This window comes from Eleginops maclovinus, chromosome 19, assembly GCF_036324505.1.
Source record: "Eleginops maclovinus isolate JMC-PN-2008 ecotype Puerto Natales chromosome 19, JC_Emac_rtc_rv5, whole genome shotgun sequence".
NCBI classification, from domain to species: Eukaryota; Metazoa; Chordata; class Actinopteri; order Perciformes; family Eleginopidae; genus Eleginops; species Eleginops maclovinus.
Genome location: NC_086367.1, coordinates 14,478,941 through 14,493,206, shown reverse-complemented (window position 1 = coordinate 14,493,206; position 14,266 = coordinate 14,478,941). Strand labels below are relative to the sequence as shown.

The 14,266-nt window shown below is 42.0% G+C and overlaps 1 protein-coding gene across 3 annotated transcripts in view; it reads left to right on the top strand.

Moving 5' to 3' along the window:
• LOC134881873 (doublecortin domain-containing protein 2) overlaps positions 1-13,684 on the top strand; it is a 31,498-nt gene extending 17,814 nt beyond the window's left edge. For all 3 annotated transcript variants that reach the window (XM_063909467.1, XM_063909465.1, XM_063909466.1), the window contains one exon: positions 13,486-13,684. In XM_063909467.1, the coding sequence (XP_063765537.1) occupies positions 13,486-13,518 (33 nt within the window). In that variant the 3' untranslated portion in view covers positions 13,519-13,684. The remainder of the gene's footprint in view (positions 1-13,485) is intronic.
• The last annotated feature ends 582 nt before the right edge of the window (positions 13,685-14,266 follow it).

The window sequence follows — 14,266 nt, the reverse complement described above, 5'->3', positions numbered from 1 at the left end:
TTCACACGATAGAGCAGGTCTTTATTGTTCCAAAAAGTATTTTTTGACGCCGCTGAAGTTAAGGTCTTTTGCTTCTGTAGGGCTATTTGGCTGCTTTTGTGCAGTAGAGCAATTTCAGGTTAGGTGCTTGTTATGGAACTTTTATAGGGCACTCACAGTCACAGCCTGAATAGGACAAAAGTGCCTATGAACTTTTGTATGTTGTGTCAGTGAAATGAAAATTGTTGAAGGTCATTTTATATAGCCGTCTCCACATGCTGTGAGACCTGTATCGAGCCTCCTCGCAGGCAAGATGGACAGGTGGTGTTATAAAAAGACCTTTTCGCCACTGACATCATCCAGAGCCACCAGGAGGCCACTTTTCTCTCTCTTTTTCCTCCCTCTTTCCCTCTCTTTCTCTCTATCTCCCGCACTCTGTTTCAGCCTGGTAGCGGCCCACTGTCTGAAGCTAATGGCTGGACGAACAGCTAAAAGCTCTCAGTATGATAAGGTAATGTAGAGTCAGGAGGAGAGGGGGAGAGATTGTGAGAGGGGAGAGAGTGATATATCGGTGAGACCATACATACTGATTATACAGTGATGAGGAAATGGTCTAAAAATAAAAACAAATGGAGAATGCTACATGATATCACCGCGCCCAGATTGCTGACTGCAGTGTTTGCAGTCATATCCAGATGGTTGTGAACAGGGATGAACGGTGGGAGCCGAGACTTACTGCTGTCCTCTCAACTGACCTTCCTGGTGTCACGCTTGATAAAACAAAAGAGAGTAGCAAGCTGTTTTGGAAAATGCATAATGAAGTATGAACATTTGTAAACATTTAAAAATAATCTTCTGAGGTTCGTAGTTTGAAATATTAGGTTTAAAAAGTGAATGTGGCTCATATATTGAGTAATTCTTCACCTTTTTTATAAGCTATTGGTGTGAGATATTCACTTTTGTATGCCTGTTAATGATCACAGCATCAAAAAAAGGAACATTTATATTGAGCTTATGTAATTTGTTCAGCCTTCACTGTCTGCAGATGGTGCCACCAGTCTACATTACTGTTACACCACGCGCTCCCTTCTGTCGCTCTCACCTTGTCTTTCCTCATTTGCCTCTCTGCGGCTCCTGTCCACCGACGTTATTGTGCACGCACATATGTGTATACATTTATTTATTTTTCTGTTTCTTCCCCGCTGCTTCCTTTCCTGTCCCCTTCTAACTTCCTGTCCTTCTCTCTCCACCCCCCTGTTTTCCTTTATCTGCTCCCAGACTGGCTTGTCCTCAGTAAGATGGATGTGTGCATTCCCAGGGCAGATGGCCCTGTTGTTACTCTGTGTACCCGGCTCACACTTTAACACCCGGCCTGCTTGTCTGGCCTGACGGGCCATTGCCTGGGGAAAGGAATCTACTTCTTCACTGTGCAGCAAACATGTGTGTTGTGCAGCTAACCGCATGGGTGCTCACACCTTTTTGTAAGGGAGTAAACTCCAGCAGACTGTGTGCCAAATACACAGATGGGTTCTTTCTTTGAGGATCACACTTTTTGTTGTAGGAACACTTCAATATTCATACATTGATTTACGTAGTGAGTTTATTTTGTTGTAAGGAGCAGTTTTTAAAAGATTCCTGCTAGGAAAGATGACATTCAGCCAATGCAATCGAATCTTAATGTCAATATAATGTTCAGGGTCTTGATCGTCAACATGGTTTGGCCAGTTTTACAGATTTTCCAAAAATGGGCAAGAAATAAAACTCTGAGGACTCAACTGCAATTGTTAAATGTCATCCATTCAGGGCCATCCTCAAAAGCGCCTTTAGTAAACACCAAATGTGAAGGCTTTTCTCATCAGGTTTTCACTTTCCTAAGATCTTCATCAGTTCCTAATATATCAGTTTTATCATTTTACCTACCCAAGCTTCCAAATGTTTGTTTTTCTTCAGTAAATATTGATTCATTCAAGAGTTATATATCATATTGTCAAATAGCCTGATTTTCTTAACTCCCAGTTCTAACGGCATTTTTGTGTTTACTCTGAAACCTTAAGGGCAAAATGAGTAGGATTTGTCCTTTGAGGTTTATAAACAACATTCAAAGTAAGCCCCTCCTCCCTGCTTCTTTGACCAGCCAGATTAACTGAATGCAGCTTTCTGTTTCATGAAAAATGTCCCTCCTGCTTGCATTTTTCAATAACAGTATGTCGTTTTAGTTTTTCCCAAAGGCTTGTTTTGTTGTATGCATGTTCTGCATGTGTTCATGCTTTTTTCCTACCAAATCACTACCTTTGATTGGGCGCCATTTTGCATGACAGCAACATGTGCCTTTTTGATGGATTTGTTTCATTTCATTGCCATGATAAACTTTTATAACAGCTATCATTTACTGGCAGCATGCACCGACCTCTTTAGGAGATCTGGGCTTGATTTCGACGCAGTGATATAAAGATGATAAATCACTGGGTACACATAAATTATATCAGTGAAATCACATGTGGTATGGGCCTTTTGTGTGGACATATGTTAATCCAGCCAGGGATGTTCAGCTGTGCGAAATTGCAGTCTTTGTCTACCCTCTAACCATACAATTTCATTCATTTCAATCTCAGCACGCAATTGGAATATTGTCCCTTAGCTGCTCCTATCATATGTAATGAATGTGCTGCCCCAAAGGTGAGAGCCATAATTGATTAAAAACCATAATGTTTCTCCATGCCTCGGTGTATTCAGTGATAAGGATATCCGGGATGTTTGAGTGTAGCGTCCTGCGTGTGTGTTTGTGTGTGCATCTGTATGTGTGTGTGGACAGGATGGGACATCAAAGTCGTGTGTGTCTGTTTCATCCTGGCTAATGAAGACGCTGTGAGTGTGCTTCTGGGTCACAGTGGGAACATGCACAGCTAGGTCACTTCAAAGGCGGGATAATGACGGATTAAGTCTAAATCATGGCAGCGCTTTAGACGCTGTTTCACATCTAGCCTGTCGCTTTGCATTTTATTAACAAATCATCGCAATATGATCTGGTAAAAATGTGCCGCCGTTAATTTCCCTTGACCGTCTTACTCTGGGCAAATCCTCTACGTCCAGATTAGTGGATCGTGGTGGGCAGAGTGGTGGGGCCTTTTTATAAACCCTTGATGGCAATGAAATATTCTTTCATTAGTGTCCATATTTCTCCCCATGTATTCATGTTTTAATGCACTGCCCTCTCCGCAGTTCCTAATTGCTTTGTGTTGCGCCGGTGACAGTGATACAGCTTTTCATTTATGGTAGCCCTACAGCTTTGCAAGCAAGATATTTTGTCCTTGGTTAGTTCTGTTCTGCATTTAAAATTAACCTCCACACCCACAGGCTCTCAGTCGATGAACAGGTAAAGCAGAAACTTCTGTATCATAAAGCAAAGAGCCACAAAGCTCCAACCCTGCGAACCGTACGTGAAGTAGAAATGGTTTAAAAAGGGGGGGGACTCTCAAAGATTATAGAGCTCTTAGCACTCTTATGTGTAAGAGGATGTCACATAAATACACTGTTTCACTACCATTCATCTTGTTCGGTGCATAACCTCCCGATCTTTCACCTCAGGTCTGCTGTGCTTGTGAAGTTACAGGTATGTAGGAAGCACTCAGGGATGTCTAATTGCGGCTGGAGTGATTTATTCTCCCGTAGACTCTCGAAGAGCACTTGGACGCTCAGATACTCTCGTCAACAACACTTCGCAGCAGTTAAAATCAAGAGAACCGACTGCAGGTTAGCCCCCTAAATGATTGTTTGTGATGAAAAGGTGCAATGTCATGAAATATTTGATACGCTTCATCAGAAGTTTAGGTCAAATGGGTCGGGTGTTGTTTAAAGTGGCAATCCTTGAAAGTTTGGTCCTGGTTGATTAAGAAAACAACCTACAATTTGTACTGGTTGTAACAGGAACTCCTGGTTTAATATAATACTACAGGTCCCAGAATACTAAGGGCAGTGAAACAAACTATTGTCTTTTTTAACTAATTAAGCCTGGCAATAATTGGCCTTTTTCCAGTGATTTTGTGAGCTACCGTGAACAGATTTTACGCTATATTATACTGATACACAGTAAAGAGAGGCACAATGGTTTTCTTGTTTTGTTGACACATTATTCGTGAACAATGGCATTCTGTACTAAGTCACCGACAAACACGTTGCCTTTCCTGTGACTAGTAGGAAATAGGAAATGTTCAGTTTGCAGTAGGCCTAACTTAAAACAGTCAAAGTTGCCAAATATACTCAGTGTACAGAACTATTATATGATATTTATTAAACAAGTCTGCATTTATTAATTACATTCCAGTTTTTTTGGCATTGGCGTAAAGAAGAAACGCAGTTGCTTAAGCATGAAAACACAAATAATAGTAGTTTTAATATAAATCACTAATATTATATAAAATAAAATGGAGATTGATACTAATACTCATGACTAGTAATGAATACCTTCATCCCTTATGTTTTAAAAACTGAATGGCTTTTAGCTCTAATTTTAGGACATCACCATGGGAAAATGCAGTGGGTATTTTTTCACCATTTCCTGAAATGTTTTCATGGAGTTATTTTATGGTCAATAACTTGCAAAAATATTCCACACAGTAATGCATAATGAAAATCTGCCCTGGATGTTTAGCAAATTCCTGCGAAATGAAACCACCCGATACAGACACATAATCCCGTATACTGTACATACATTAATAACATACTAAGTGCTGAAGTGAATACTCATTAAAGGATTATCGTGACTGGAAGTGGGTTGTCCAGTGACTGTCCAGAGAGGAAATCAGCAGGGCCTCGTTTGTCTGAGGCTCTGTGGCAGCTCCCATTTCACCTGAGTTCTCCCGTGTTAAATTGGCCTCATTATGTGATTAACTTAGCAAATGTACCCCTTACCCTCAAGGCAGAGCTTTGAACCTTGGCAGACCACAAACCCTCCTGAAGTCACTCCATCACTGAAACCACAATGTCAGCGTTTAGGCTGCCCATCGCATTCCACCGGGAAGCCTTCATGCAGAGATGCCTGTTTGCCTATATTAACCTCAGCACCTTTGACTGAACACACCGCTTTTAAAAAGGCAGTAATTCATTCTAGGATGATTAGCAATATATCATTGTTTCCTTAGAAATGCTCCGTATGCATATTATGTTGCTTATCACACTTTATATGCTTAGCATGATTTCTGCAAGCTCTGTAAATTGTTGTATTATGCATGGCCTGTGTTGATGTCTGCATTCAGACCTTAGCCCCATGCTTTCAAAAAGTGAGAGGTTTTATATATGAAACATAAATCTATTTTATTTCAGGGTATAAAAAGTTCATGTTGTAATGCAGGGGGTCTGTTTGTGTGAATTAGATGGATTTAGGTGTTGCCTTTGCCTCTCAAATCAAACACCACCATGGAAAAGAGTGGAAGGAAACAGTAGATTGTCCAATCCAACACACACAATCTAATGTTTTGGAAGCTTCAGTTGTTTGTTTGTGGGTTTATATATATTGGTTTCATTTTGTTGATGTCCTTAGAGAGTAGTATGGAAAATGAAAGGAAGATGAAAAACAAATTCTATGATGTTAATCTATTCTGTCATCACTGAAATCTCACAGGTCCTCTGTGGCTCTCTGACAGTCGCACGAAATGGCCAGTAAAGTGCCAATTTTACCACACCACTTGTTATTTGTCAGCAAAGTCATAGGTTCACTTCCTTGTTTAATAACCAGTGGAGGAGAAGGTGATGAAAGGGGGGGGGGGGTTGTTTCTGTCCGTGTGTGTGTGTGTGTGTGTGTGTGTGTGTGTGTGTGTGTGTGTGTGTGTGTGTGTGTGTGTGTGTGTGTGTGTGTGTGTGTGTGTGTGTGTGTGTGTGTGTGTGTGTGTGTGTGGTGGGGGGGCAGATAGGGTATAGGAGAAGTTTACAAATGGGATCCATCATTTTTCATGCACAGGGGTGACATCCCTCCGTCAGCCAATTTCGCTCCGATAGCCCAGTCCCTTGGTTCATTGATATCTGCATTAGGGACCTTTGTTAAAGGTCTCATCTAAATGCATTGAAAAACGCCATGCTCCCTCTGTGTCCCTCCTTCCTTTAAAACTGTGTGCGTGGATGCATGTTGCTTGTGCAAAGATTTGCCGACTTGGCTTTGTCTACATTAAGGTTAGTCTTTGTGGCAAAGCAATGTGGTGTCACTGAACCTGAATAGGGGAAAAAAAGCCAGTGAGAAAAAGCAACAACAAAGCCACAACAAAAGCCGGCTGCTCAGAGCAGAAGCTACGAGTGTTTCTGTCACTCTGTTTACACTGGGTGAGTCTGTAATTTAATGGATTTAATGCATCTATCCAAATTAACACCGAAGAATAAAACCTGACCCATGATCTTGTTTCAAGAATAGGCCAGAAGGCATTGTGAAGGAGCTTGTTTCAAATTGATATAAATATGGCCGTGCTTTCTGTATGAAGTTGGTTGGAGTATACCCATTAACCAAAACACTTCACAGCCACTTGAAATGATTCCACTAAAAACACCACGCTTCATGTCCTGCTCTTGTAAAATCCTGCAAGTTCAAAGCAACCTGACTGTACATCCCTTGCTACTATTAAGAAGATTTAATTTGCTATTCCTGTCCATCTTTTTTACCGAGGCACAGTGTGATACAGCAGAGGTGTTGAGGGGCTAACGTCGCTGTCAACACACCATCCCCTCAGCTACAATCTCATGGCTTAATTTCCTCACAGATCTGAGTACCCTTGAGCTTGGAGAGGTCTCATTCACATACTTGAATCAAAATTGCCCCCAAACTCTCTTGTCCAGTAATTTCACAACACTTTGGTATAACCAATGTTGTACTTTGAGTTTTAGCAGGTGCGCCTTCAGTTTGGTTCATGAACTTTGAAGTTGCACACGAGGCTAATCTTGTATTTCATTAATATATGTAATTTAAATGTATGTCGAACATTTCAATTGCAGCTTTTAGGTAGTTAGGCTATATCTCCTGGCACTCTAATAAGATATATTAAGAATAGTAATTAATAAACTTCATAATCTGAAATTGACTAATAATTTGGTGCTTGAGGACATCCCCGCAGTATGGTCCCAAAGGGAACCCATTAAAACTGACTGTAATCTATAGTTGTGCAAATGTGCTTTATGATTGAGCCATGTTCACCTTGCAACAGTATTGAAAACCACTTTCAAATGACTTTGGAATTAATAACGTACATTAAAGCTATATAGACCTTATGGTACATCACAATAACTGCTCTGATGTGAATGGTAGAGTGTCCAGGAAGGTTTACAAAGACAATTGCACCGGGAACATCTGTCACTGCCCGTCACTTGTTTGAAGAGAAAATGTGAGTGTTTGACACATGCTATTATTTTTGTCGTCCCATTTTCAGATATGGTCCAGAAGAGCACAGTTCAGTGAATTCTTTAGTCAACGATGTGTGGTTTTCTTGAAATTATTAAAGTGTGATTAACACAGACCCTGAATTCTGTAGTCAAAGAGAGCAGTACACAATCTTAGTGGTATTGGTAATGCACTAGCTTTTGAATAAACGTATACTCTTTTATCATGTGAGACTGAAATGTCAGCGCCAACTCAAACAGGCCCAGCCAAACCCTCCCAATGTGGTGAGATTGGATGTGATATCAGTGCAAGGGTCACTGACAAATGAAATTGGGTTTTATGCAGAGCGTGCCTCAATACACAACTCTACCAAACCAAAGGTAAAAGCAAAGCCCTTACCCGCTATTCTCGACCCATCATTATTTCTCATAAATCCCAAACTAGCCAAGACCAGTGCCTTTGACAGCATGACTGATGAGTTTGCCGCTGTGAATGTCAAGAGAAATGGTCTCCTGCACCTTATCTTCCCCTATTTCTCATTGTGAGTGAGACTTGGGGTTTTTATGGAGAAAAGCCACGGCGGTTGTGATGAGCATTACCCGGTGATAATGAAGGGCACGCCGCTGTACTGTCAGACAGACAGGTAGGGACCTGCTGGCTGCTGAGAGACGTTATCCATTCCTGCCTTTATGTGCCCTTATGTCTTTTTCTGGAGACCAGGATAAATGAGCATATTTATTTATTTACACTGTATCAGCGCAGTGATTGCCTTATCTACTACTGCCTTCATTCATTGAAGGAAATGTCACGAGGTAATCAAGTCAAATGTGCCTTTTGTCAATGCTATTCACAGATCTCATATTGTATATTGGAAATATTTGGGTGATGGGTCTGAAGAATGGTCCCTTTTGACATATTTGATTTAACTGGAGATGTTTCCATACTGTTTGATTATTCATATGATCCACCTTTGAGCCACATATACAGTAATGGAAAAAATAGAAGCTATACATACTTAATGTTTGGGTTTTCACTCTGAAAGTCTTACTGCTCATTGAACAATTATGGTTTGTTTGAGTGCTTTAGAAATGTAACCAAACCTCACTCAAGTCTTTTTCATCGCTGCTTATGTTTTTGCAATAGAAAAAGAAAGTCTTGATTTGATGAGCCTGGCCTTTGGTCCCAGAAGCGAGCCACATATCCCACTGAGGCTAACGTTAAGGGGCTTCTAGCGATCCTTCCTGTGACTTGGCATGCACACCTGCCAGTACAGACGAAAGATAATGAGCTCGGACTCGGGTCTGAGCAGTGACTGTAAGGCAGGAAGCTGCATATTTATGATGGCTTTGAGAAGCATTTATTGCCTAGTTTCCATCAGAACATAGTCTGCAGAGACCTGACAGCTTTCCTTGGAGATTAGTCTCAGAAACCCCCTGTTAGGTGGCAGTCTGGCCAGATCTCTCCCTGCTCTCTCTGTTTTTTATCTGTTTTCTTCTTCCCCCTATTCCCCTATTTCCTTGCTCTTTCTATGTATTTCTCCCTTTCTTTTCCTCTTCCTCGCACCCATCTCTTAGAAGTTTTCCACACTTTGTGTCACTACATGTCCTCTGGTAACCCTGATACAAATCAGGGTTAAAACATTTGTTTACTGCGAGGCAGGGAGAGAGAGAGAAACAGCGCTGTGCTAAATGTCAGGGATGATGAGGTGGGTCAGGCTGGCAGTGCTGTTGCGATTACGGCTGTCTTCGCACGGCATCATCACAAACCCTGACAACCGCGCATCGACTGCACAATTTATGCTCGGGAGGTCTAAGTCTTCCAGTTCCGCAGTTTCACCAAGAAATTAAATTCACATGTTATCTTTGAGAACATCCCTTTCTCTTTTCACTCCAATAACAGTGTCAGGATTAAAGGAATGTGCGGTGTCAAACTGCTGCTCAAACCAAAGAATAATGGATTCTGGCATGAGGAATCATTTCTGTCTTACTGGGCAAAAGCCACATCCACAAATGCACATAAGTCTGCCTGCTGTCTATGTCTGCCTCCTTCAATAGTTAACCAGATATATAGGTACGTACAGCCTTTTTAAAAAAGATAGAAAAAGTTCAATATCATTTCTTTATGACTTCTGACCGCAGAAAACCAAGCATGTTGTCAACTCTTTGCCGCGGGATATGACAAGCTCGAATGTGTTCCTGCCTACACTGCACGCCTGTATGTTTGCCGAACGCCTTGTGTATTGAGCTTTATGATTCTTTCATGAGCTGTGTGGTGGCTGGCCTTTCATAGGCGTGCTCTCATTGAGCACTTAATCAATACCTGTCATCTTGAACTCATCCTCTAAAGTAGGCCGCTGTTCTTTGTCTGCCCTGTAATCCATCTCCATACAGCTATTTGAATTTGTATTACACACTAAGAGGACCTTCTTCACTATCAAAAGACTTAACAGATTGTTTAAGGGCCCTCAGTAGGTATTTTCATAAGCACAAGACCTGGTTTATAAAAATCTATATAGAGGCCTGAGGACCCGGGGCACTGTGGCAAGCAGGGTAAGCCAGAAACGTGTGGAGAATTCCACATTTGGAGGAAGGCAATTTCAGTGTCTTGGTTTTTCTGATTGTTTTGTTAAAGCTGGTTTTATTGCTGTTGCTCAGCTCTTCTGTCTGTCTATTTGCTTTGGGTTTAAGGAGTCGCCAAAGGTAATTTATAGTATTTCCCCCCCAAGGAGAGTATTTGATAAGGCACTTCTAAAGCTGCCCGGCTACTGGCTCGGAAAAAGGAGAGAAACGCTTTAGATTCCGCATGAGCATGGCTTCTAAATCACAAGCAGCTTCTTGTGATTGTACTTTTGTGAGTGTATCTGGAGTGAAGACTGATAGTACTCTGGGTGCAACGCTAGAGCGATTGTAGTTTGTGACTTTATCCGAAGTAAACATTGATAGTATTGGAAGACACTATGCATTTAAGTGTTTTTTTTTTCTCTTCATCTACTTCTATGTTCCAGTCCTGCAGCTCAGCCCCTTCAGAAACAAATGTGCAGTGATCCATGCTCTTAACACAGTTAAGAAAATAGTTTCGAAAATTGGACCTTGAAGAATTCAGAGTGGGTGAGTAATTAGAGGTCAATAGAAAGCAATGCTCCACGACAGAGCTGAACCCGCAGAGGGAGAGCGAGCGAGGTAGGGAGACAGCGAGAGGAATAGAGAGAATGGAGAGAGAGAGAGAGAGAGAGAGGAGCCAGCAGAGTGTCAATCAGTCTGCGTTTTGCCCGCATTGCCCCTTAATTTAATCACTGTTTAATTACTGCTGTCCCCTGAGGGGCGCTCTGTTAGGTTCAGTTACAGAGCTTTTTTCCCTTCCTCTGCCTGCGTCTCTGGGTGCGTATTTAGCCCTTGGACACTCTTTCTAAAGCAGGCCACTCTCTCAGAAGCCTCAGCAGTATTTCAACCTTACCTCGGGGCCTCTAGCACAAATCTGCTGATGATAATGTCAAGGGCAAGCACATATGCATATGTGTGATGACTGCCTGCAGGAGGAGAGACACCACAAATACACAACTTTATCTGCAATTGCAAGGGCAGGAAAAGCTTGGAACATCTTGGAGACCTTACTCTCCACCCTCTGCCCATCCCCCCCTCCAGGACACCCCTTTAAGTCTCTGCATGCATGTTATATGAAATCCAAGAGCAACCCATCACTTAAAAATGACTGCTGGAAGGGGTGGTCAGCTTAACATAAATGCTCTGTGGCACTGTATAATGTTTGCTACCATATCTATGGCCAAACACAGTGCACATGTTGTGGTTTCTATGGATTACCGGCAGCCCACCACCACAGATTCTACACAGGGGCCGCGTCGAGGGAATAACTCACATTTAGCTCTTAAGCTACAGCAATCAATATAAATTTAGCATGGTAATGATCAGGTGCACAGGGTGTAAGTCTCCTGTGTGTTTGTCTCTCTCTCTTTTCCCGGTACATGCCACAGTGCTGCTGCTCCCAGAGGCCTGTGGGTAACGGAGATGTGGCTTCGCGCTGAACGTCAAACCTCAGCTGAGGATTACAGCGGGGGAAACAAACAAATAAGGCTGTCTCAGAGTCTTAGCGACAGGCACAGGCAATAGTCGGCGCTAGTAATGAAGCCACTGATGACACACACTTATGCTCACACACACCTCAACAGCCCTCAACACTCCACAGTTCCCTTCCTGGAGCAGCAGAGGTATTTTAGACTGTGTTAAGGATATAATGGGACAAATAGAGATGATGTGATGAGGTGTGTGTGTGTGTGTGTGTGTGTGTGTGTGTGTGTGTGTGTGTGTGTGTGTGTGTGTGTGTGTGTGTGTGTGTGTGTGTGTGTGTGTGTGTGTGTGTGTGTGTGTGTGTGCGCATGCGTGCGTGCGTGTGTGTGTGTGTGTGTGTTGCTGACTGATACATGAGATGCTGTCTCTCAGGAGAGTGTCCGCTACGATGACTATCGCCAGGGGAGGAGAGTTGAGACAGTTGTTGCTCCTGGGTATTCAGTTTGGAGTGTTGACAGGTTTATTATTGAAGTTTGTTTGTTCCTCCTTTCTTTCTGTTACTGGATGGGTGGTGTCAGGGTGTGATTGTCACTGTCTTCCTATGTAGTTTCCTTTTTGACAGACAACAAATGTACTGTTTCTGGGCTGGTGCCACTGTGGCAGCCATCTCAAGAGGAGACAACAGTTGTGTAGATTAATTAAACGGCATCACACGTAATTCTTTGCTGTCGTTTTTATACTCAAAGTTGTAAACATTTTTATACCCTGAGATGCAGTATTGATGCCAAAAGCAAATCGAAATTGGCTGTAGGATTGTGCCAAATGTAATCCCTCTAAACTGGCTCTCTGGCCTCGTTTATGTCAAGCAGGATGCCTAGCCAGGGTATCAAGGCCCGTAATGCAATTGACGACCCGCTGCCTCTGACATTAATAAAGATGGAACATGTACAGGAAATTAAACCCTCACTTTCCTATTGTAATGAGATCTTATCCATCATGATACTGTTTACCTCACAATCAGATAAAATGATCAAATTGAAGCCCAATCAGGCACTCACGCAATGCCATCGCTGTAACCTGCTGGCATTACTCTTCTAAATGGATGGAAAAGTGAATGGGATTTAAATAAAGACTCTATATGTTAATGGCCAGGGTTTAGCTCCCATGGTGATCCACTTTCTACGAAGACGGGGGGAGAAGTGGTGGTTAGGGGGATGGGGGGGGGGGGCGCATGTAGAAGGCACTGAAGATGAATGCCAGTAGTTGTTGTGTTATACACATTTCTAATCTCCTCCTTCTCGCTTTAAAAAAAATGCAAGATGGAGGAAAGTGAACATGTTGACCTCAGTAAGTGTCTCAGGCGTCTCTGTGTCCCGATTGGCCACAAGAGGGAAGTAGCTAGCTACTGAGACTGATCACAGACCACAGGTTCATAATCGCACTGGAGAGATGTGAGATATATTAACTAAAAGGTATTATCATCTGCTTTACTTTTACAGCAGTTTTTTTCATTACATGGGTCTATGATCTTTGCTACAAAAGAGGGGGAAGTATTATGGACAAGGAGATGAGGCAATGCAGAATTTAATGGTATTGGCTTTTATATGTAATAAGGGGGCACTGATCAAAGGTTCACAATACTCAAAAGCAGCTAGGTTGCACTCAGGAGAAGGAACAAGTGCTCTCCAGCCAGGCTGAGTAAATTGCCAGATCAGCTAATCAGAATTCAACTGGAAGATGTAAGTTAGTGGAGGCTAATTGAAGACAGATTTAAGGGGGCATCCATCTGGATATGGCAAACCTCTCCTGCTCTTAGTCATTTCTAGTGAATATTAATAATGTTTTTTATATAATAGTGTATGTGAGTGGGGGAGGTGGGGTGTGTTCCTCCAAGTGAAGCAACTTAAAAAGCCTCAAACGTAGATGGTGAAATTACTCAGAGGGGATCTCAAGCAGACTATCCATTTACTTGCCCTCTTCGCCTCTCTTGGGCCTGGGGAGGGTGATGTTGGAGGAGCCACACACTTATGAAAAAAAGCACATGTGGGATGTTATAAGCACCTGCTTGACATGGGTATATGAGCCAATTAAGGAAGTATGACTGTATGTTTTCCTCCCCTACATGATTAGAATCTGGATCTCCGGCTGTGTGGCCCTTCTTGACCTGACTCACGTGAAGATTGAATATTCCCTGGAAAAAGGTTGAGTTAATGAAGAGTATTGAGCCGCAGCCTGATCAAGAAGTAGGCCAGAATGGATGCTACTGCAGATTAATGAAGTACCGGAGATAAGAGTGGATTGAATTTGCATAAGAGACTCTATAATAATTAATGGCATTTTGTATGTAATATAAGAAGTGTACATGCTGCAGATTAAATGGAGGTCTAACTTATAGTCTGTAAATTACACAGCACTAATACAACCAGTGATGGAAGAAGTGATGTAAACTTAAAAATACCGTAGTCTATAAATTCTACATTTTAAATTATAATCCTATATTCTGAATGTTACCAAAATAAAAGAATGTCAACGTGGAGCCAGTATTAAATATTTGTTGTATTACTAAGTATTTTACTGCATGATATCATATGTAAACTAGTAAACATTAGTGTGGTAAAATATTGCTGTCTGAAATCTATGGAGGTAGATGTATGGTGTAGCACAGGGGAGTCAAACATACGGCCCATGGGCAAAAAACAGCCTGCCAGAGGGTCCAATCCGGCCCGCGGAATGATTAAAAAAAAAAAGTATTTTCACAACTTTTATCTTTTTATTATAAATGTGTTAGACTTAAGAGGCAGGGGGATAACTTAAGCTCCTTCCTTAATAGTTCCCACTTTAGTTTGTATGGTGTGGTGTGTCAGGTCAGGTGGTAAGGATTACACAGATGTGGAAATGAATCTTAAATAAT